Source organism: Kwoniella shandongensis, chromosome 10 (genome assembly GCF_008629635.2).
Source record: "Kwoniella shandongensis chromosome 10, complete sequence".
Taxonomy (NCBI): Eukaryota; Fungi; Basidiomycota; class Tremellomycetes; order Tremellales; family Cryptococcaceae; genus Kwoniella; species Kwoniella shandongensis.
Window position 1 is genome coordinate 561,997 of NC_089296.1, and position 23,434 is coordinate 585,430.

Consider the following 23,434-nt stretch of genomic DNA (forward strand, 5'->3'; position numbering starts at 1 on the left):
ACACAACTTGTTCATACACGCCTCATCTGTGTTCTTGACGCTTCTCTAGATAAGACTACCTTGACTCCTCGCTTCTTTCAAGGTCGTCCCTACAACCATCGGCGCGGCATCTCTACGAAAGAATCATCGCTCACAATGTCACGACCCAACGCTGCACCTTCCAGACCTCTGGCCGGGTCAAAACCTGCCGTTAACCCCGGCGGATCGACCTCGAGTCCAGCACAAATACCTCGAAGAAATCCAGGTACACTCCCGGGTATGTATCTCCTTGTCCTCCTGACAACGAGCATCTCATTTTCGATGCTAGATGCAGTGCTAACTTTCCGTGTGGTGCTATTGCAGGTCTCGCTAGAACCGCTTCGAATCTACGACAAGGTGCACCCCTCGCACCTTCTACATCATCTTCACTCGCCTCACTCCCTGCCCATTTGAGAAATCTCTCCACACCTCGTATACCCTCCCCCTTGGGCAAGGGTACACCGGCTCGACAGCTCAAACAATCGTTGCCTGTTCGAACGTCCAAAACAACCGAACGACATGTCTTCTTACCCGAAGATCCTCAACTCGCCCCTCTCCCCCAATCACCCATGGGAAGTCAAGTTAATCTTACCCTACCTCCTCCACGAAATATTCCAGGTCCATCATCATCATCTGCTGCATCACAGAGAGACAGAGGAGGACATATATCGAGTGGATCGTTTGGCGGTCATGGACCTTATGATGAGAGGAGCGATGCGGAAAAGATGACGAAGAGAGAGAGGGAGGAGAACAAATTGCCAAGGTTGACAGCGTATGCTACCGCCGAAGGGTACCGTTTGAAGTTGCTCCAAGCGTTCTTAAAGAGAGAACATGGTGTGGGCGTGGTGAGAGTGTTTGACGATTGTGTTTATGCCGTGAGTAGTCGCACACATATTCCGATATTTCTGCGTTGTACTGATTCTCTATATTGACACATAGGTCTACAACTTACCTTTACTGCCTGGTTATGGCGCAAGTACCAGAGTGCGATCTTCACCGGTCGTCAAATCACCAGGTGGTGTTTCTTTACTGGAACGAATGACCATGGCCGAAGATCTAGGATACAACGATTCTTATTTCCCTCGAGAGGATCCCAACGAGGTTACACCATCTGAATACATCCTATCGAATTCACCTCCAAGCCCCGTCAACATGATGTCGTCTTTGGACGTCGAGCTCGGCCGCGAGGAAGAACGAAGTCAGGAGATCGAAGAGAGACAGGAGGTTTTGGAGAGGAGTGATGGTTTCGAAGAAGGTGCTTTGGGACTGAGACGAGAGGCAGAGGTTGGTGTGCAAGCTGCCGTACAAGATCAAGAGACGGGTCATCATGGAGGATCAGAACTGGGTACACACATGTCGACAAGTCATCCGGGACATTTGGAACATGTCCCTGCGACTGCTTTGTCGCCCCAGGATCTCGCCTCGCCAGGTCTGGAGTCCGAATCGGAAATCTCAGTACTCGAGAATGAGCTTGAGAACTTGCCCAACTCGCAAGATTCCGCTCCAGCAATAACGTTCTCACATGTCGACTCCGACTCTCAGTCCCCAAACCCAGAGCAACAGAGACAGACATCGAGATATCCTCATCCGGAGACACAACCGGCCCCTGCGAATAGACGAAGGAAATCTCACTCCACGCAAACGCAGAACAACGTCGCGGAAGCTGTGTTCTTCTCCTATGGCGTTTCAGTGTTCTTTGGATTCGGAGAAGGGGAGGAGAAGGAGATCATGGATGATTGTGAGACTGCCGGAACGTGGATCAGAGGTTTGGAAGAGGACGATTGGGAGGTCGAGGAGTTCCACTATGTCGTGAGTGGCGTGCTGCTACATACAATAACCTTTGAGCTGACAAGAAGCGATAGCACGATCCCGAGGCTGAGAATCCGAGAATCTACAACGACATGTTCAGTGAGTCATACACCTCTGTGTATCGTCAGCGGCAAAGTAGGCTGACTTTTACCCTTCCTCGCAGCGTTCAAATCCCGATCTCATCTCTTCAAGCTTTCCCTTGCACATGCCATCGCCCAATCCAACAAGCTGTCAATTTACGAATCAGTCATGCAAGAGACATTGGCGGTTACTGCGTCTTTCCCGAAAGAACTGTCGACGACTGGACATTTGCAGTTGACGAGAAGAGAGGCTTTGAAGATGACTGGACGGTTGTTCAAGCTCAGGATGGATGTGAACTTGATTGGAGGTATCTTGGGTGAGTTCGGTTGTACCCTTCATTGGCAAGATGCTTCTCGGATCTTGTGATAAACCGGGTTGTGTGAACACTTGGCACCGAATATGAGCTGATTTGTCTCCACTCCCTTACAGATACACCTGAGCTCTTCTGGTCCGAAGCGTCCCTCTTCCCTCTCTACGAGGCCATCCACGAATACCTCGAAATTGGACCCAGAGTGCAAGTCCTCAACGACCGTCTTTCTGTAGCTGGTGATCTGGTAAGTGTGATGTTATCTCATCGATCCAAGGATCTAGCTAACTCTGCTATGCATTTGATCAGCTGGAAATCATGCACGAGTACATTGACGAAAGAGCAGCACATAGGATCACATGGGTCGTGATCTGGTTGATCGTCGTGGCTTGTTTCGTAGAGCTGGTGCGTATAGTCGCTTTCTTCACACTCATCTATCGGCATCGGTCGGCAAAGCTGACTCGTATGTGTTTATTCGTTTGAAGGGTGAGGTTGTCGCTCGATTGGTATTCCACGCTATACCAAGGGACGAGGGAGAGTTCATGATTCTCAAAGGACCTCAAATGTTGATGGATGCCACAATGAGTGGTAGCGGGAGTGCCAGTGGATTTTGATCATCCTTGACTTTATCAGAGGGATTGATTGACTGTAGCATGTGGTAGAAAGAGGGTTGTATGTCTTGCAGCTAGATGGGTATAAATGCGTAGTAATCTGAGTGAAAAACAGATGTATCACTGTAGCAACTTGTCTTCGCACTGTACTCGGACTGCGCACTTTGTTTACTGCACGATGATGAACGTTCCCTCAACCATGTCTTAATAGTCGAAGTATTGAGTAAATGCCAAGCTCCACGTTTGACCATGTTCGATGATCATGCATGAATTATATTGACATTTCAGACTAATTATAAGGCTAATACGATGCAGCTGATTTCGTCCGCGTTCCGTCCTCACTATGCATTCAGATTGAACACCACCCCTCCTGCTCCTTCTTTTCCCACAACCGAACGATCAATCTATCCAGCTGGGCGAAGGGGTCTTTCGCTTAGTCGGCGTAGAGAGTCGACTTGTGGACACCGTATCGGCCTCGAGCGATGAAGCAGAGTGTGATGATGAAGACGAGGGTGATGAGGAGGAGGATACTGAAAGAAAGACAAGTAGAGTCAGCGTGGTGAGCCAACAGATATGCTCCCTTCGAGGGATAGCACTCACGTATCGATCCAACTGATCACCACCAAACCCTTGACAACACCACATTTCGAGAATGTCTGACCGGCCAAACCACAATCAATCTTGTTTGTCAAAGCGGTAAGGGAGGCCGCTCCGATCATGAAGAGGATGAAACCGATCGCGACGGGGATGAGATGTGGGAGTAAGCCGAAAGCGATGTTGTCGCCGAAGAGCTGGAATCCTATTGTGAGGATGACTGGGGGTGGAAAGTGTATTAGCTTTGATCTTGGAGAGAAAGGGTGAAACAGATTGTGGTGCCGGTGGGATAGGGAGGGGTGGGCTTCGGGGTCGAAGCAGTGGAGGCCGTTTGGGTGGAAATACGAATTGAGAGGATGAGTGGGGTGGGGGTAACTACCCACCCGCCCGTCTGATATTTCTTTGGCCCACCCACCCACCCGGACAAAAGTTTACTCACTCGCAAAGGCCGTCGACCATACACTCGCTACCAGTGTAATCCTGATCCTATCCCTATATGCTCCAGTGTGAACTGGAGGATATCCTTCTTTGTTATAATGTCCCACCAACGCTCCTGATATACCCAGACATATCACGGATGCGAGTAAGACGAGGGTGAACAAGACTGTGTGGGTGATCTTGACGACACGAGCTGATACCATTGTGGCGGTCTATGGAGTGTGTTGAAATTGAAAGAGAGAGAAACTTGGTGGTGGTGGCGTCGAAAGCACTTCTTGATGTAATGTTAAGAGAAGAGAAACAGGTGAGAAGATACATCAAGTGATTGGTTCATTTATATACTCTGTTGTACCGTAGGCACGAGGAGCCCCCCCCCGTGCTAATGATGATCTCGAAGTTGCCCCTTTGATCAACAATGTCATCACCATCAACAACAGTTTTTTAATGACATGAGTCCGGGAGCGGAAATTATAGGATGACGTCAGTGTCAGCCTTCTGCCTTTCCCTACATACTGTTTCAATCAGACACCGTCGACTTTACGTAAGTAGCTACAAGACGGGATCGAATCGAACGAGTTGAATTGTCGAATTGGTTCCGTTGGAAATGGGTATCACGCGTCAAAATGTCATTTTTATGAGATACGGTGATCAGTTGATAGAGAGTGACTTGATGAATAGTGCACAGCTTCAACGACTGCTTCCTTGCATTTTCATCTGTTTATCTATCTTCGGCATCAAGGTGTAACGACTTTGAGCAAGGTCAATAGAAGGACATTCGACACGCATTGGGACAGTATCATCTCACAGAGGGAAATCGGGGATTGCGGTTTGACAGAATCGAGATTCGCTGATTCAAGACACGACCATTCGGACCAACCGGACGCGCTACGAAATATCGCCTAGACTCCCGCTGACTGAGGAACTCACGACTTCGCCATAGTGCATATTCGCGACAGAAGCGCGTATAGTACGATCTGCCCACCCAGGTTGCTTGCCCGGAAGTGGCTTACCGCGCCGACATCGTCTTCAATCTTCCCCCCCCCCTTTCCTCCTCCGCCATGAGCTTATCACCTTCCACCCTCCTCCACGTCCTGTCCCTCACAGCTATCGCTCTTACACCCGCATACGCTCAAACCGCCAACACGTTCAAGTATGTCGGGTTGTCGGGCGTTTCTGCGCAGCAGATGTTCTTGGGGACGATGAACAAGGTTTACATCGTGGACAAAACGTGAGTATTACAGTCGAATCTATCGTATAGTCAAAGTTGGCTTCATGCCCTATTTCGTTTGACCGGTCCCTTATTTAGATGTAGCAAGTGCTAACAGTCCTATCAGCGAGAACAATAATATCACGATCAATGGTCATCCAGCTTGGGCGTCCGAGTACGATCTCGCGACCAACGAACCACGACCGATGGACGTCCTTTCCAACTCTTTCTGTGCGGGCGGAACAGTCCTTGGAAACGGAACATGGCTCAATGTCGGCGGTAACCAAGCCATCACCTATGGCGGTGTAGCTATGCCATTCACGACAGCAGCGCAATCTGGACAGAGTGCGTACAAGGACTGGGATGGAGGGAAAGCTATTCGGTTTTTGAATCCGTGCGATGATGGGAATTGCGATTGGGTGGATGATCCTGCCATGTATATGACGAGTAGGAGATGGTATCCGACTTTGGAGACACTGGAGGATGGAAGTGCGATTATTATTGGAGGATGTGAATGGGGTGGTTATGTCAATTACGACGCGGGTGCGCAAAATAATCCAACCGTCGAGGTGAGTGCAACCCACCCCGTCATAATCCCAAGCCAGTCTGTGCTAAGCCATCCACCTCATGCAGTATTTTCCCTCGAAAGGACAACCTTTCACCCTCCAATTTCTTATCGACACGATGCCAGTCAACCTATTTCCTCTCGTATGGCTTCTCCCATCAGGCAATATCTTCATGCAAGCAGAATACCAAGCCATAATCTTCGACTACAAGAATAACATAGAATACAATGTTAATGACATCCCGGACTGTGTTCGCGTGTACCCTGCATCGGCGGGAACTGCGGTCTTCCCTATGACGCCGGAGAACAACTGGACATCCACGATCATCTTTTGCGGAGGTACCTTTTTGGAACAGGACCAATGGAAGACCGATTGGCCGATCGTAAAGTACCCTGCGAATTCGAGTTGTGTGACTATCACGCCGGATGTGGATCTGAATTGGTATAAGGATGATCCCTTGCAGGTTGGACGATCAATGGGGAATGTGAGTACCGCTTCGGCCAATCACGTTACACACGTAAGCTTGTTATGCTGAATGTTCGAATTTGCACAGTTCATCAACCTCCCTGATGGTCGACTATTCTTCGTCAACGGAGCGGGCACCGGTACAGCAGGGTATGGGCCCGAGGATTGGACGGTAGGACAATCATATGCCGACAACCCGCAATACCAGTCTTGGTACTTTGACCCGAAGCAGCCTTCCGGCTCTCGGTGGAGCAAAGCGGGCGTATCGACGATCCCACGGATGTATCACTCGACCGCGACGTTGTTGCCCGACGGGACAGTATTGGTGTCGGGCAGTAATCCGAATGCAGATTGTGAGTGCGAAATTTGAAAGAAAAAATCAAAACCAAGTCTTTCGTGAATGCTAATGTTATGGACCTGGTCTAGACGTCAACCAGGAGAACAACGCGACTTACACGTACTTTACCCAATACCAAGTAGAGGTCTTCTATCCGGATTAGTGAGTGTGTCCGAAACGAAGCAATAAGAGCACTGCTGACATGTCGCAGTCACGATCACGTCAAACCCAATCCTTCCCCTATGCCAACCAGATTCACCTGTACGTACTGTCGTCTACTCTTCGGTCATACCCCTTACTGACCTGATCACAGACGGCGGAGATTACTTTGACATCATTCTGTCATACGCCGACTTGTTCAACAACACCATCAACATCAACTCTACACGAGCCGTCATCATCCGAACAGGATTCAGTACGCATACGATGAATATGGGGCAACGACACGTTGAGCTTGAAACGAGTTTCACGACAAACGATGATGGAGGAGCTACACTTCACGTGGCGTCATTACCTCCCAACCCAGCTATCTTAGGTGAGTCCAGCACAAGCAATCACAATCACAGATCATAGCGCTGACGCAAAATCATAGCCCCCGGTCCTGCTCTTTTCTTCATCGTGGTAAATGGGATCCCATCAAACGCTGCATGGGTGACAATTGGAGACGGTACCATCGGTGCTCAGACAATACGAGAGAGGACTGCCCTTCCGACATCGCAAATCAGCGCGCAGGTGATGGCGCAATACGGATATACGGGGACGTATGCGAGGATGGCAATCACGGGAGGAGCTGGAAAAAGTTGGAGTGGGTTTGGGTTTTCGATTGCGGCGAGCATAGGAATGGCGGGGATCGTGGTTGCTGTATTGCTGTGAGAGATGGACGGTACACTTTCTGGGAAAGTGCATAACGACTTTACGACTAACGTATATGTAGTGGATGTACTCTGTTCACGCTTTCATGATGACAGAGTTTCGATCTGCTGAGCTGGAAGATAACGTCGATCCCGACGGATGTACACCGCAGAACTACAGTATGAAGCTCAATACTATGCAGCGGCTCTCAATTGATTACATGAACATGCGAATCCAAACCTTGCGTTATAAAATAACGGTACAACTCTCCACTCCGACCATCCCAGCGTCATCAGGTATAAATCTCCTAGCAGTCGAAAGATTCCCCTCGTCCCTTTTACTTGTGAGAGAGTCTCATCGCCCACTCTGTAACTCCAAATCGAAATACCCTCCCATATGTTCTCCTCCATCTTGCGCAAGTCCGAGCTTGCCTTTCTTACCTATACCCCACCTTCCCTTCTTCCCCTTCCTACTGCTCGTAGATCTCTCTTTGTCCTTGAGTAATTTCGTCTCTTCTCGTCTTGTAGTGGTTGGTGGAGAATCGGTACTTGTCGTCGAAGCTGGGGAGAAAGATAGACCAGGCATTCCTTCGAGCAGTGGTGTCGGCGTTGGCGTTTCTGAGATCAGAGGATAGAGAACTCGTCTTCCCCCTGGAGTACTGAATAGCGGCAGACTCTGATCCGGTGCTTTAGGCGTATGTTGATCTTGCACAGCGATCGAGTTTGTGCTTCTGTTTGTGGCTCGTCCATGACCGTGACCCTTAAAGAAAGAATCCCTCCCATCGGTATCTACGTCGTCGGCAAACGAATACGGAGTCGGCGTTTCGTCCTTCCATTTCGACATCATACCGAACGCATCCCTCTTCACTTCTTCCCCTTCTACATCTTCAGGAAGAAGGGGAAGCTCGTATGCTTCTGCTAGGTCGAATCGGACCGAAAGTCGAGATCCGCCTATAGTCACCGGCTGTGTCCCTGGAATCTTGGTTTTGGATGATGGTAGTGGTGCGCCTGGACCGTCGGTAGAGTATGGTGGGGGATATCGACCATTATCGTTTTGTGAAGAAGATCGATATGCTTCTTGTAATCGTCGAAGTTCAAGTCCCATATCCCCACTACCACTCGCGGACGCTGATTGAGCACTTGTCGAATTGGTTTGGGTATTGGCGAGGTTCATACTTGTCAACGAACGAAGTGAAAAGACAACAGAATCTCCCCCTTCTACTGTATTTCCAGAACCTGCTTCGGCGGAAATTGTCCTCGTCCTCCGTCTTGCTCCTCCCCCTCCTCCTGCAGAGGAAGGGGAATCTGTATCGTTGAGTGAGACAGAACCGCCATTACCTTTCCCAGGTGAAGTGAACATGAATTTCATTTTTGAATGATGTCCTTGTTCTTCTTGATTTTGATTCGACGAAGATCCTCCAATTTCACCTTCCAAACTGTATTCTCTCTCTCGTCGTTGTATCTCCCCGCCATGACCATGACCACCGCCACTACCGCTGCTGGTATTGAGTCGCCCACCACTCAACCATCTTCTCATCTTCCCATCACCTCTACCCCCATCTGGCATTTCCGCTCGTACGCGTTTCGCCTCTTCTCTTAATTGGGCCAATTCTTCCATACTTTTCGCGAGTAATTGGGAGATAGTACGATCGTTCGTCACTCGTCTGGGACTGGTTTTGATCTCGATAAGCACCAGAGAGAATGAGATGAGTTGGGTGAATATGAGGAAGAAGTGGAGATAGGAGAGGGAGAGAGCGAAGAAATATGAGCCGCAGCGGGATGAGGGACAGGCGAGCGTAGGTGCGCCATTGGAGTATTCGGTGTAGAGATCGGCAACGAAGATACCGATGAAGCCTGGGCGTGGGAGGAGAGATGTCAGTGGACAAGCAAGGAAGTACACAGAAGACAGGAAAAACGGCAGGGAGGTGTTCAGGTATAGAAGCGCGGGCGCGAAGCAAGGCAGCTCATGACCAGGACGAAGAGTGAACGGGCAAAGCTATGGCCAGGATCACAGGGCTCCAGCTCCACACTCACCAAGCCACAAGCCACACTGAATCATCGTCACGACCAACTGAGTCTTTGCATTATATACCGTCCTCCAGAACCGGCTAGTCGGCGCCTGAGTCGGACGAGCGGTAAGTCGCATCAGAGGTTTGTCGGAGCGACTATCACCAAGAGTGAGCCGTACTGCCAATACATATCAAACAAGCAATTGCCAATTGGGTCAGTAGGTACACCCGCCACTCACCGACGATACGTGTCGTACATGAGCAAGATTGCCATCGGCGCATACATCCCCAACGAGATCAGATTGAGCAGACCGACTTCGTCGAGATAGTACGGCTGTGCACCGAGGGTGGAGTAAAAAGTAAGTGCCGCCAAGCAGGTCGAGAAGGCCTATGAAGCGGATCAGCGTGACTCGTCAGCGGTGTGGAGGGCAGACGGGAGAGATTGCTCACTGCTACTTTGGGGTTGGCGGGGAGGATTGATATTGCCACCATCTTGACGTTGACGTTGATGTTGATGCTGAATGATAGGAACAGGGGGAGTCTGGAGAAGGAGAACAGAAACACATATAAGTATCCTCATTATATATTACATCGTTGTATGGTCAATGAGAACAGGGTGACATGCTGATCCTTTCGGAAGGAGTATTGATCAACGCGGAGTGGAGTCTGCAGTACATGTCTCTTGATCGCATGTATCAGTCAGTGTCTGCCTTTTTCTTGAAACCCGAAACGTTGATCAGCACATTCGAGCAGTATCTAACACTCCGTGTTTCTGACCCTTCCATTCTATCTTCTCCATCGGAAAATGTCATGCGCCATTTAAAAATGCCCTCGTTGGGCTGCCAATCACAACCGAAGAACGATCAGTCAGTATCACTGAAGGTCTTACAGTCCCACTCAATCATTTCTCAGAATGAAGGGGCTTTGGGCGATACTGAACGAGACGGCGTCGAGCCACCTCAGGAGGGGAGACATGACAGCGAGAGGGCACAAGACATGTCTTGACGATCGCCAAACAGGTGTGACTCGCTCGTCTGATGGGGTATCATTACCGATTATTCGGAAAGGGCATTTCGGCTGATAGTATATACTTAAGATAACAAATTCACCCAACTAAGAAGTAGTATTTCAACATCATCAACCTTCATTGACAATGTATACACTTGATTGGGTTACCATCGTCTTCTCTAAAGAAGCAAGGCGCGTGCACCGAGTGGAGATGAAGAGTCACGTGACATTAACCTTAGTTTCGGATTGGCGTTCAACTTCGACTCGCTCACTCTGCATACTCCATCTACACCTCATCATACATACTCACCTTCTTCTGCTGTCTCTAACATCCTTCGCTATCACTGCCCTTATACGTGTCATCGTCGCAAAAGCACAGCTAAGCGTCTGTAATTTCGGTTTATGCTCTTTGGCTCTTTCACTCCCCGAATAGCCAGAATCAATCTTACTTCTACACTCACACCACTTCGCCTCTTTGCAACAAGTAGTCGACGTACCACTCCCACCATGTCGGCGGCAACTTCCAAACCTGACGTCCCCACCTCTGCTCCTCACCCTTGGCCTGTGCCTCAAGAATGGCCCGCCAACAAGGTCAGACAGACCTACATTGATTATTTCGCTAAACAACCTGGGTTCGAGCATACTTTCTGGCCATCAAGCGGTGTCATCCCTTTCGACGATGATACACTTCTGTTCGCCAATGCTGTGAGTTTACCTCCCTATCTAAGACATACGAAAATGGAGACAGTATCTGATACGAGATTGGTGGATAGGGTATGAACCAATACAAACCTCTTTTCCTCGGTACTGCCGACCCCAAATCCGACCTCTCTAAACTCATCCGTGCGGTCAACAGTCAGAAATGTATCCGAGCGGGTGGCAAACACAACGGTGAGATGGATTTCTTGATCAAACAATACTTTGCTGTGACTAAGTTACTGATTCTGACTATGTTATGCTTTGTTTTTCCGCAGATCTCGACGATGTTGGGAAAGACACATACCACCACACTTTCTTCGAGATGTTGGGTAACTGGTCATTCGGCAACTACTTCAAAGTGAGTTCTTCTGAGTGACATACAATCCCGACAAGTCACTGATAGTACGCACTCAGCTCGGAGCATTGACAATGGCTTGGGATCTTTTGACTCGAGTGTACGGTTTGCCAAAGGAGAGACTGTATGTGACATACTTTGAGGGTGACGCGAAGCAAGGATTGGAACCCGACACAGAGGCTCAGTGAGTCGTACTTTCCTTTTAGCGGTTGGTGTCTATGCTGATGTTGCCCAAAGACAAATCTGGCGAGACCTCGGTGTTCCAGAGGAGCACATCCTTCCTGGTAATGCCAAGGACAACTTCTGGGGTGAGTGGCGAACAAAGACAATGCTGTTACATGAGGCTGACTGTTCGCAGAGATGGGTGCTACTGGTCCTTGCGGTCCTTGCAGGTGAGGCGGCCCATGATCGTGGCAATATCTTTGGAAGCTGACAACCATATCCAGTGAAATTCACTTCGACCGTATCGGTGGACGTGAAGCTGCTCACCTCGTCAACGCCGACGACCCCAACGTCCTTGAAATCTGGAACAACGTTTTCATCCAATACAACCGAGAACAATCCGGCGAGCTCAAACCCCTCCCCGCCAAGCACGTCGACACCGGTATGGGTTTCGAGCGATTGGTCTCCGTCCTTCACAACGTCTCTTCCAACTACGACACCGATTGTTTCACTCCCATCTTCGCCAAGATCCAGGAATTGACTGGTGCCAGACCATACTCTGGCAAGCTTGGAGAAGAGGATGTAGACGGAGTTGATACCGCTTATCGAGTCATTGCGGACCACATCAGAACGTTGACGGTCGCAATTTCCGATGGTGGTATTCCCGACAAGGATGGCAGAGGCTATGTTCTTCGACGAATCTTGAGACGTGGTGTGCGATATGCGAGCAACAAGCTCAATGTCAAGATCGGATCATTCTTCTCATCGCTCGTCCCGACTGTCGTTGAATCTTTGGTGAGTCAATTCATCAACCTGATAACCATCTGCGGTCTGACTAACGTTATTAACAGGGTGGTATCTTCCCCGAGGTGACAAAGAAGGTCCCTGAGCTTATCGAGATCCTCAATGAGGAGGAGGCCTCTTTCGCCCGAACACTTACTCGAGGTGAAGCTTTGTTCAGTAAATACGCCACCACGGCCCTCGAGGAGAAGCGAACCGTCCTTTCAGGAAAGGATATCTGGAGATTGTATGACACTTACGGTTTCCCTGTCGACCTCACTCAAATCATGGCGGAGGAGAGGGGACTCAAGATCGACGAGGTGGCATTCGAGGAGGCTCGATTGGAGAGTTTGGAAGCGAGTAAGGGTGGCGGAAAGAAGGAGGGTGCCGCTGGTGTCAAGTTGGATGTGCACGATCTCGGTGCTTTGGAGGCCAACGACGCTGTTCCCAAGACAGACGATTCATCCAAGTACCGTAAGTTCATACGTCTGGGATCACACTTGTCATTCACTGAGCGTATGTGCAGAACTCGACGACATCAAGGCTACTGTCAAATCCATCTACCACTCTTCCAAATTCTACAACTCCACATCTGAACTTCCCGCCAACGCTCCCTTCGGTATCCTCCTCGACAAGACCAACTTCTACGCCGAGTCTGGTGGTCAGGAGAATGATACCGGTGTTATCGCTATTGACGGCAAGGCCGAGTTCAAGGTTGATGACGTCCAGGTGTACAACGGTTACGTCTTGCACGTGGGACAACTGGAGGAGGGAGAGATCAAGGTCGGTGACGAGGTCATCTGTACCTATGATGAGGTGGGTCTGGCCTCAATTCGTTGTCACGATCCTAAGGCTGATTTTTCGTAGCTCCGACGATGGCCTATCCGAAACAACCACACCGGTACTCACATCCTCAACTTTGCGCTCCGAGAAGTCCTTGGCGACCACATCGACCAAAAAGGATCTCTTGTTGCTCCCAACAAACTCCGATTCGATTTCTCACATGGCAAAGCCATCGGCGTCAAGGAACACGTCAAGATTGAGGCGATCTGTAACGACTGGATCAAGAAGGCTGCACCAGTCTATGCGAAGGAGATGTCGCTTGCTGAGGCGTACAAGATCCCCGGTCTTCGAGCTGTCTTCGGAGAGGCTTACCCCGACCCCGTCCGAGTAGTTTCGCTCGGATACCCTCTCGAGGAGATCGCGCAGAACATCGAGGACAGCAGGTGGCGAGGAACGAGTATCGAGTTCTGCGGTGGTACACACGTTGCCAAGACCGACGACATCAAGGACTTTGTCATCATTGAGGAGTCATCGATTGCCAAGGGTATCCGAAGAATCGTGGCTGTCACCGGACACGATGCTCATGATGTGTCGAGAAAAGCTGTCGAGTTTGAGAAGCGATTGGAAAAGATTCAGCAACTGGAGGGCAAGGAGAAGGAGACTGCGATGAAGCCATATCTTGTCGTGAGTGTATCAGTTCCCGTATCAGCGCGGGTCATGGTCGGCTGACGACATTTTCCAGGAACTCGGCCAGAGTGGTATCTCCTTGATCAAGAAAGCTAACTTGAAAGAACGATTCGAAAAGATTCAAGGTGAACTCGCCGCCGCTGCTAAGGCCAAGGTGACCGCAGACTCCAAGTTGGTGAGTATCGGAATCCTTCTCCGATGAATCAGTAGCGCAAAGACTGATCACTGGTCTATAGATCACCGAGGAGATCAAGGCGTTCTTCAAGGCCAACCCTAATGAGAACGTCTACGCTGGCTCTTTCGACATCGGAGGTAACTCCAAGGTGAGCAAGCTGCCTAACAGATTCTATGCCACAGAAGGAATTGTTATGCTGACTCGTCACAGACTTTGACTGCGGCCGTCGCTGCTGGCAAGTCCCTCTCCAAAGCGGTTTACGTCTTCAGTGCGGACCTCGAGACTGGAAAGGTGGCCCACACCAACTTCTTACCCAAGGAAGTCTTGGAGCGAAAGGTCTTGGATGCTAAGACCTGGTTGGGCGAGGTATCAAAGGTTCTTGGAGGAAAGGTGAGTGTGCCTGTTGCCGCCCTCGTAGTGATCAACTTGTCAAGATATGGTGGCTGAATGCTTATTGTGATATGTACAGGGTGGTGGTCGAGATGACAGTGCGACCGGTGTTGGTAGCGAGGTCGACAAGATTGACGAGGCGATTGCGATTGCCAAGAGCTACTACAAGAGCAAAGTCGAGGCGTAGGGCGTGTGATGAAGAAGGGCGAATGTTCATAGGTGTTGCGAGATGCTACTGCATATATATATCATTGACATTGTGGACAAAAGTGAAGTCACGTCCAAGTGATCGACATCGTATCTACTCTGATTAGAAGCCTATTAGGTGACATACTGTACAACTCCATCTCCGTACACACTACTACAACGGTTCAACTGCGTCTGCCAATGTCCATCATCGGCCTCTTTACTTGTCCCTGATACTCGTCATACGAGCTCAGCCCAGGATCTCAGAAGACCAAAACGTTCTTGCCCTTCCTCCCTGCCTCATGAACACTATCCACCATCCTCTCATGTTCTTCTATCCTAAACGTACTTAGATCACTCTTTATCCCAAACTTGTCAGCTAGATCTATCGTCTCCTTCAGATCATGCTCGTTACCATGTAACGAGCCTGTTATTGTTATATCTGAGAATATGAGGGCGCGGGTATTTATACTGATCTCGGGTGGGAGAGCGACGACGATGAGTTGACCGTGGGAGCGAGTGAGGGACATGGCGTATGATTGAGCAGAGGGCGCGTCGGTAGTTAGGATCGTGGCTGAGAGGTGAAAGGTGGGTCAGCGACCGCACTCATTCCTTGTTGCGTCTCACCGCACTCTTAATGGGCTGGTTGTTCAAGTAGACTTTGACAATGTCCGGAGAACGGGACTGTTTGAGAAGGGCGGGATACGAAGACTTACCATCTGCACCATCCCATCCGACATATCCATCTTCTCTCAACCTTCCAATCTCCTTCTTTGCCTCCTCGGCGCCAGTCTTGCTAACATCAACAATAAGATTGGGCGCCAATTCCAACTTCTTCGCACTATCAATAGGCTCAGGTCTCGCATCCACTCCAACGACCTTGAGACCCTATCAACAGAAGGAGATATCAGCTTTCTCATCCGTGCGGGCTGAGCTTCAGACTCAGGTAGAATGACGACTTCGAGGTGAAGAAGTGATACTCACCAAAGCTTTGGCAAATTGTACGCCGAGATAACCCAACGCTCCTAATCCGCTAATTGCGATAATTTGCCCAGGTTTCAGATTCGCTCGTTTGATCGCAGTATATATCGTCACGCCGGCACAAGTGAGTGGTGCAGCCTGATCATCCAGTCAGCATATCCCCAAGCAATAAGGAAGGGGGGTGCGGGGAGGAGAGAGGAGGGTGGCATGGGAGGGAATCTTTCGTCACTCACCTGCTCGAAGGACATAGAGTCGGGAAGGACGACGCAATGATTCGCCTCGACGAGGGCGTACTCGCTAAAGAATCCATCGGCGTCGATACCGCCGAACTTGATATTAGGACAGAATCTGAACGAAGTGGGTCAGAGGTCAGATGATCCCACAGATCAAGTGAGACGCAGGGCTACTGCTCACTTCCAATCTAATTTGCAATCCGGGCATTCTCCTGCTTTCGCTGTCAGTCAGCATGTCCCTCGGATTCAATCATGGATGGGTAAGTCCATCGACGACTCACCACATGGATCTTTAGGCAAAAGCGCCGCCACTCTATCCCCCAGCTTGACTTTATCAGTCTTCTCCGCCTCATCTCCTAGCGCTACGACAGTCCCAGCTGGCTCATGCCCACCTACGAGAGGGTAGACACCGCCCCATGTACCTTCAAGTACCATGAGATCAGTATGACATAGGCCTGAAGCGCCGAGTTTGAGGAGTACTTTGGTATCAGTAGCTTTTGGAACGGGGATGGTTTCGAGGCTGTAGTGTGAGCTACGAGGGATCGTGTCAGTTCAGATCTTGGGCTCAGAAGTACAGCTGGAGTAGCCGTTCGGGATGATTTGAAGAAACGTGGGGGTGACTCACACTCCCGCTTTGGGGACTCGGAGAGCTTGCATCGTCTCTGGGATAGCTGATGACATCTTGTCAAGGTAGTGAGTCGAGCAGCACGACGAGTGCAGTACGTTTATAGTTAGTGGGATTCAAGATACTGGAATGGATCGCAATTGACTATACACCATGACGGAGTTCAATTTATAGCTGGCATGCCTCCACTCTGTCCCACAACAACCTCCACTTCAATTTCGTCACCGCCGACCACCAAGTTCGGTTCTTCTCGGACCACCAAGATGTGGGCAATACATGTACCTCGTCACTATCTTGTAAGCACGATAAACCTTCCCCCAGAGCCATCTTCGATCGAACATCCCATCTTCATCATACTCCCAATTTGCCTGAGTTTCATCTACGGCCATAGAAGCGAGAAAACGCCAGATCCCGTTCGATCTCTGTAGCTAAGCTCGCTATCGCTCGATTAGTACCAAGGTGGGGGACCACTTGGGAATCCCGAGTGCTGTAGTTTTTGTCTTCAGCAGCGACGTGGACCAGAAGATGCATGTGATGTTGCGATGATTTCTGCGAAAACGATCTTTCATTGAGAGATAGGAAGATTAGATTGTGGCGACGATGAAAACGGTGGACACGATTCACTTTATTCTCCGACGGCGCACTGGAGCGGTCAGTGCGTGCTATTTGATTTCTCGGTGTGGCTGTTTCAAGATTTGAGGTCTCGACTCCAGCTTGAGCTGATAAAGGGAATGCAAAAGGACGGGATTAGCATGATGCTCGGTCGACAGCCAGGGTCCAGCTGCGCTGCAATCAAGGTGTGTCTTATACTTCGTGCTTGTGGTGTATGAACAGGGTGATGATGCGTGCAGGTTCTCGGCCGTCTTGGTATAACGTTTCTGAAGCTTCGCTACGACACTCTTTGCGATGTTGCGAGTATGACCAACAACAACGGCTGTATGGAAATGCGTGGCCGAGTGCACGCATGAGACGCAACGTATACATGAGCGAAAGGTCCAAGTCGTGAAGAGTGCGTCATGCTGAACAACACCTCATGGGCGATTGTGATATTTCACTCTACTAACGACTCTGTGAAGTCTATCTGCCGGTCAGTAATCCCACAACACTTGCAAACCTCTGCTTGTATAGCTGATGGCGGAAACGAACTGTACTCGACTGGGTTTTCCCATATACTGTGCTCAGCGTGAAGAAGTTTAACTATAGCAAAACAGATTGTGGCACTTTTCCTCTGAGCGGTGTAACAGAGTTTCATTCCCCTTACCTTTCACGAGGGCTCATGCGAGAGGAAGACAAGTACAAAGTTGACAATGCCCGTTATACCGAGGGAGTGGGTATACATCTTCGAATGCAGTATCCTACCGTCGTAAGCTTCTGGCTCGGAGTCGGTGCTTGACATCCGCCTCGAGAAACGCAATCCGGGAGAGGAAGAATCGACTTGTGAATGGACGAGGGACAAGCTTTAGCTCTCAAACCGACCGCGGGTGCATTGTTGTCCAACTATGCACTGCTTTCGATTCGATTTGCCAAGACTGATCACTGATTATTCAGCTTCAAGTGTGGATAGCGGGTTTGGGAAAAGGTATATATTTCCCCTTCCTGGAGGTCGAGATGTATTCCTTTTCTTCATCAGACAATCTACTTTCTTCTTTTTCATTATCATCAACGACCAAACTATTGACGACTTCTCATCAGTCTTGTAACTTGACACGACTATTTCGAGTTATACCACTTCATCCTATCCGCATACCATTATACTCTATCACTACCACTTACCCTCCTCACTAAACCAACTTACATCCGAGCAAGATGCGACACACACATACGCACTCACACTGTTTGCTCGCTATCGTCGACATTGCGGTCATCGACTCACGATGTTGTGGTTGACATTTATAGTGAGTGTCACGGCCACACACTCCATGCTGCGTTCGATGCTAACACTTCGCCCCTAGATGACAAACAACTTTGACTTCTCAACATGATCACGTTGAACGATCACACTCTGTCTAGGCTAATGCCTGACACCGATCATCAGCGATGACTTGGTGAATACCCTCAATCCAGTCACGATGTATTTTGGCTGACCAATATCGATCGAAGTCGATCTACCCGAGTAACCAGCCTCGCGATGGTCTTCAGCTGCCGTCGGAACCTCCGGCATATGCAAAGCTCGTTGGTGTGTCCTGCAACCCGCGGTGACTTGTCTTCAACTCTGCCGTTGATACCAAGCCATGACATGTAAGTCATGAACCCCTTATACTTCTACGCACTCCATTCCGCCTTACCGGTTCAGCCGCTGACCTCTTCCGTAGTCAATCGACGAACGGCGCTCTTGATCTCGACGCAGCACGCTTTGCCGATCACCCATCTCACAGTGCAACGTCGACGAATAGACGTTCGACCACATCCTGCTCGATCTGATATCCCCACAACAAAACTGTCTTTCTTCTATGCTTCGTTTTCCGCTTACACATTCCCTTTCGGACTCGGATCTCCATCTATCTCGTCCTATATCGCTTTCTAAAACACCCAAATCGTATTTCTGCCTGTATCTGCGCCATTCTCCGTACGTACGTGTATGATCCGCTCCGCTCTGCTCTGCTCGAGTCGTGGTTCGTTCTGGATCCTGCCATCTTTCTTATCTTTCTCCTTCACCTACATACTTCATCCTGTCACCACATTTCTTGTTCACCACCCTTGATCCTTGTCTGTGAAACCAACCGACTACTCGTCTACCTATGCGTAATCGCAAAATATCCCAGGCACCACAGCGGTATGAGGTTGTACCCGCCTCTCTGATCATCTGACGACCCTCGCAGAGCCAGCATCGCGCAACTGGTAGATCTGGGGTATCGTAGGTGTGACGGGAGACCGGCCTGGATGCCTGGGATCGACTGAAAATCATTGCATTCATCGCAGGTACCAAGCTCTTCTCCTAGGTCAGCCGATCATAACGACAACAGACCGAATCGTATTGTATTGTATCGTAGCGACAACCCTTGGTCTATATTCTCGAGACAGCCTGACAGATCCCACCTCGATCCGTTCTGAAAGTCCAACTTTGTCCCAATGACGAAGTCTGGTCAGTAGGATACGTAAGTCTCACATGGCATGTCTCGAGTCGTATTTCGATTCTCTCCAAACCCTTTCTTCAACACTGTCGAACCGCTAGAAAGGGGATTAGAAGAATCGAATTCGAGCCGGAAAGGCAATATGACAGCGCGGTTGGTCTGCCCAGCTGCCTTACGACCCAATCTCTGCTCGGCTGTCTGAAGATAACAAGTGTTCTGATCTTGGTATCTAGGCCGAGTCAGTGACGTCTTCTGGCAAAGTAGGGAGGAGGGCGGTCTGACGAGATCGCCTCTTAGTACCGAAATGCTGAGGAGTCGGGTCTGGTAGGTGCGTACGAGAGAAGATGAAGAGCTTGGTACCGTGCCCGCAATCGATCGAAATCGACACCGAACCTGATCGTTGGATGATCAAGAAACGCCTGTACGCTCAAGCCTATCTCTTTGAACCACCTCTTCGTCTTTTACTTTCTTTCTCTTGACTCCTTTTGGTAGTTCTTCTCACTCCATGGCAGGATCAGAACGAACCCATGACTCGAAGTAGTAGTAGTAGGAGATCCTTATGTCATCGTTTTTAGACAATGCATTATATATGATTCTACGTGTGTTCAGTCGTGACTCTGCATTCTGTTATGATCAAATTCATACTGTGGTGCTGGGAGTAACCACATGGACGTATTCAGTCACATAAACGTGAGCCGAGGAGGATCAGACGGTACAAGGAAACCTTTCATCAGTACCTGTTGCTTGTATTTTCGCTCTCTTCGGTACTCTCCAGACAGTAAGACCTTTTCAGATGTCGGTGGGCTCATCATCAGTACAGAGGATCAGCGGCGGTTCTTCGCCTATCTCCATCGGAATATCAGATAACGACACGTGGTAAGTATGGCGCGATGCTTGTGAGTGATTGAGGTTAGCGGGAGAGGGTTTGGGTGGATGGGGTGTAGGTGATCGAGCTGGAAGGTCATGTCGACTGAATTTGCTCGGGAAAACGTTCATCGTAGTTTCGTCACATCTTGAGGTGAGGGTACCGTCCAGGAGATGGACGTCGTGGAGCGTGGAAGCAATGCTCGAAGTTGAGATAAGTGATGCAGATCGTTCGGAAAGTGGGATCGGTGACACCTTTTTGTGGACATTAGGGCGCATAAGTAACAGTATGCGTCAGATCTCTCATTCCGACCAGGCTCAAGAGCTGCGAGGTAAATCACACTTCTCATGATCTCGTCATCATCGCTTTCACTCTCATCTTCCATTTCGTCCGTGTCCCGATACTCGTAAATGCTCCTGTCGGGGTCCGACCTGGACAAGATCACCTCGCTCCTTCGGTTCGGTGTTGAATGGAAGACATCCGTATCGAGATGCCCAGCACCGATACGAGGGGGAGGATGACCAAAGGATATGAAGCGCTTATAGTTGGCATGGGACATATCGCCGATGTCTCTAACGTCATTCGATGTCGAGGGGGGAGACCGAGAAGGAGAGGGCCAAAGATTGAAGTGATCAGCGATATCGGTCTTGCTCTCTTGGACCTCCATATCCTCCTCAGTATCAATGAGAGTAGCTGAGGACGATGTCGCCGAACCAGTTGAGTTGAATGGGGTCCAGAAATCTGATGACAAATCGCAAACAGCCCAACTTGGATCAAGCCAGCTTGACCTGGACCCAATTGACCCTGTCCTCCGTTTCTTATCAGAGGGCCCGACTTTGTCAGCACCGTCATCGTCACGCTTACAACTAGAGTTGGAAAGACCAGCTGTGTATTTATTTTAATAAGCTCACCTTGCACATTTCTGGTTTTTCCCAGACGTTTGCTTCAACATCAAAATCGACGGGGTCTCCCGTCTTCGTCATCTGAAATTCGTCGTCTCCAGCTGGTTCCTCGCGTACTCTCTTCTTCCCTAACATGTTCCGGACTTGATATAAGGAGGGTTAGTATTGTGTAGGGACTGACGAACAATGTTGTTATGAGAAACTAGAGTGGACGTCTAAAGTGGAGGTTCTCGTCCCCACTCCCAAACTCCCGTCGGTCCTTTAATTTGTTGACACTCATTTCGGCCCCGGCCCGGCAAATACCGATAATAGACAAGAATAGATAACATCGCTTGGTAGTGTACGAGTACTGCATCCATCGTCTTCTCCCATCCGTTCATATCACATCAACACTTCCACAACCGTCTGTCCGAGGTATAGAGAAACGATTGTGAAGCCCGACACGATGGCACCGCATGATATCCCAATTTTTGACGCCGAGGTGGTTTTAGAATGCGAGAATGATCTGGGTGAAGGTATGTTCGGTCCTTTTGTGTTTATGGTCTGTTCTTGTGGTACGCGAGGGGTCGTCGGCCTGTTCAAGCTCGTGAAATTCTCTCGTGTCGCTGGGTGCTGATTGCGCTATTGGTTTTGTAGGTGTCGTTTGGGACTCGAAGACTCAGTTGCTCAACTGGGTCGATATCTTTGCATCTAACCTTCACTCGTGAGTGTTGGTGGAGCTGTCTCATACCTCTGCGCTGGACTTTAGGTAGACCGCTACGCCGAACGACGCGAGCAATATCCAAGCTGCCAGCTAACTATACCACTCGCTCGTCACTAGCTACGACCCCGTCAATCGGACCCATTCAGTCGACCACTATCCGGAATCGCACTGTCTCACCTACATTACCCCCCGCGCTTCTGAACCAGGCTTCGTAGCCACACTCGCCGGTTCGCTCGTGCTCTTGCCCCCTGCTACTCCTCCCACATCAACATCGGCCAAACCTACACCAGTGACTAAGAAATCGACCAAAACCCTATCTGAGCCTATGGATGCGCAAGACGTAAAAGATGGAGTGACGAGATTCAATGATGGTGGAGTAGATCCCCAGGGTAGGGTCTGGTATGGGAGTATGGGGAATAATGAGCAGGCACCAGAGATGAAGGGAGAGCTTTGGAGGTGAGTTCTAAGTCTGACGCGGTGGGAACGTCAGACGGGCGTTTACACGGTGCTCAGAGGAGCCCGGTGGGCATGAGCGTGAGCGGGTCGCTGTAGAGCACTGTGCAAAGGAGAACCGCCTCACAGGGCAGACTGTGGTAGACAATGGGAGACATTGGTGCTGATGCTCATTACTGCAACGCATAGATACGACCCCGACGGCACTGAGACCAAGGTGCTTAGCGAAATCGGAGTGTCCAACGGTACTGGCTGGTCCCCTGATGGTCGAACCATGTGTGAGTGGAACGTCTGTCACCCAACTGTCTCCTATTCGGCCCATGAAATCACCAGCCGTTCTTTCATTTCCGCAACTACATTGTCCACCTTCCAAACACTCACCTTGCATGCGTCTGTCCACCAAATCAAATACTCGTTGAGGTAGCATGGGCTGACCACCTCCATCCTCCTCAGACTACATTGATTCTCGCAAACCTCTCATCTCCGCATTCGATTTCGACCCTTCCAGCGGCACTCTTTCCAACCGCCGCACCTTCGCCGACACTCCACCACCACTCGACGATTCTCGTCCTGCCGAAGGTGTATTTGACGGTCTTTGTGTAGATGGAGTCGGTAATATCTGGGTGGCGAGATGGCGAGATGAGCGGCTTGTGGGGTATAGGCCGGATGGGGAGTTGTTCGCGATGATAAGGACGGAAGGGTGTAAGAGTCCGACCATCCCTTGTTTTGGAGGTGAGTACACGTTCCTATCATCGCAGTTTGGTGGGATTACTCGGGCGACTTGAACCAAGTCGGGGTCCGCACGGAGCGGTGTTGCTCAAGTTGTACCTTGCGAGAAGCTGCAACGCGAATAGACGATGTGACCTGAACTGATATATTCCTACTTTGTACAGGGAAAGACCTCACGACTATGTACATCGCCTCAGCAACATCGTACCGTGGCGGACCGGGCGATAAGGAGAAATGGCCAAAGTGTGGTCACTTGTTCAAAATTGAATGTGGACCCGGTTCGGAGCTTGGTAGAGTCCTCGGAGAGGGATGGAAAGGTGCAGAGAGGCATCGAGCGGCTATCTAGGCGAATAG

At 49.9% G+C, this 23,434-nt stretch overlaps 8 protein-coding genes and 1 non-coding gene across 9 annotated transcripts; 5 read left to right on the forward strand and 4 right to left on the reverse strand.

Annotated features, from left to right (window-relative positions):
• Positions 1–135: 135 nt before the first annotated feature.
• CI109_105625 (uncharacterized protein) lies at positions 136–2,829 on the forward strand (the record flags this gene model as incomplete). The annotated part of the gene is made up of 8 exons (XM_032003518.1): positions 136–256; positions 343–893; positions 958–1,827; positions 1,881–1,926; positions 1,991–2,224; positions 2,338–2,462; positions 2,525–2,620; positions 2,701–2,829. 8 exons carry the CDS (start codon positions 136–138, stop codon positions 2,827–2,829), a joined length of 2,172 nt encoding a protein of 723 aa, XP_031862376.1.
• Positions 2,830–3,259: 430 nt separating this feature from the next.
• Positions 3,260–4,061, reverse strand: CI109_105626 (uncharacterized protein; the record flags this gene model as incomplete). The annotated part of the gene is made up of 3 exons (XM_032003519.1): positions 3,260–3,356; positions 3,427–3,640; positions 3,860–4,061. 3 exons carry the CDS (start codon positions 4,059–4,061, stop codon positions 3,260–3,262), a joined length of 513 nt encoding a protein of 170 aa, XP_031862377.1.
• An 855-nt stretch (positions 4,062–4,916) lies between these two features.
• On the forward strand, positions 4,917–7,306 carry CI109_105627 (uncharacterized protein; the record flags this gene model as incomplete). Its single annotated transcript, XM_032003520.1, has 8 exons — positions 4,917–5,086; positions 5,193–5,634; positions 5,699–6,115; positions 6,185–6,449; positions 6,523–6,595; positions 6,645–6,694; positions 6,747–6,968; positions 7,026–7,306. The coding sequence occupies 8 exons, from the start codon at positions 4,917–4,919 to the stop codon at positions 7,304–7,306; spliced, it is 1,920 nt and encodes a 639-aa protein (XP_031862378.1).
• A 333-nt stretch (positions 7,307–7,639) lies between these two features.
• On the reverse strand, positions 7,640–9,970 carry CI109_105628 (uncharacterized protein; the record flags this gene model as incomplete). The annotated part of the gene is made up of 5 exons (XM_032003521.2): positions 7,640–9,138; positions 9,319–9,449; positions 9,533–9,681; positions 9,744–9,834; positions 9,915–9,970. The coding sequence occupies 5 exons, from the start codon at positions 9,968–9,970 to the stop codon at positions 7,640–7,642; spliced, it is 1,926 nt and encodes a 641-aa protein (XP_031862379.2).
• Positions 9,971–10,808: 838 nt separating this feature from the next.
• On the forward strand, positions 10,809–14,519 carry CI109_105629 (alanine-tRNA ligase; the record flags this gene model as incomplete). Its single annotated transcript, XM_032003522.1, has 14 exons — positions 10,809–11,006; positions 11,075–11,192; positions 11,276–11,358; positions 11,415–11,539; positions 11,593–11,663; positions 11,714–11,747; positions 11,802–12,312; positions 12,369–12,771; positions 12,824–13,113; positions 13,165–13,764; positions 13,823–13,942; positions 14,004–14,090; positions 14,153–14,332; positions 14,412–14,519. 14 exons carry the CDS (start codon positions 10,809–10,811, stop codon positions 14,517–14,519), a joined length of 2,928 nt encoding a protein of 975 aa, XP_031862380.1.
• Positions 14,520–14,781: 262 nt separating this feature from the next.
• On the reverse strand, positions 14,782–16,413 carry CI109_105630 (uncharacterized protein; the record flags this gene model as incomplete). The annotated part of the gene is made up of 7 exons (XM_032003523.1): positions 14,782–15,092; positions 15,235–15,406; positions 15,503–15,637; positions 15,733–15,847; positions 15,914–15,953; positions 16,014–16,264; positions 16,358–16,413. 7 exons carry the CDS (start codon positions 16,411–16,413, stop codon positions 14,782–14,784), a joined length of 1,080 nt encoding a protein of 359 aa, XP_031862381.1.
• A 324-nt stretch (positions 16,414–16,737) lies between these two features.
• Positions 16,738–16,852, forward strand: CI109_105631. Its single transcript, XR_004236738.1, has one exon. It is a non-coding gene; the product is annotated as a 5S ribosomal RNA (ribosomal RNA).
• A 3,365-nt stretch (positions 16,853–20,217) lies between these two features.
• CI109_105632 (uncharacterized protein) lies at positions 20,218–21,330 on the reverse strand (the record flags this gene model as incomplete). Its single annotated transcript, XM_065967702.1, has 4 exons — positions 20,218–20,547; positions 20,634–21,034; positions 21,082–21,127; positions 21,205–21,330. 4 exons carry the CDS (start codon positions 21,328–21,330, stop codon positions 20,218–20,220), a joined length of 903 nt encoding a protein of 300 aa, XP_065823774.1.
• A 310-nt stretch (positions 21,331–21,640) lies between these two features.
• CI109_105633 (uncharacterized protein) lies at positions 21,641–23,426 on the forward strand (the record flags this gene model as incomplete). The annotated part of the gene is made up of 6 exons (XM_032003525.1): positions 21,641–21,710; positions 21,832–21,898; positions 22,016–22,354; positions 22,541–22,629; positions 22,805–23,083; positions 23,245–23,426. 6 exons carry the CDS (start codon positions 21,641–21,643, stop codon positions 23,424–23,426), a joined length of 1,026 nt encoding a protein of 341 aa, XP_031862383.1.
• Positions 23,427–23,434: the final 8 nt, after the last annotated feature.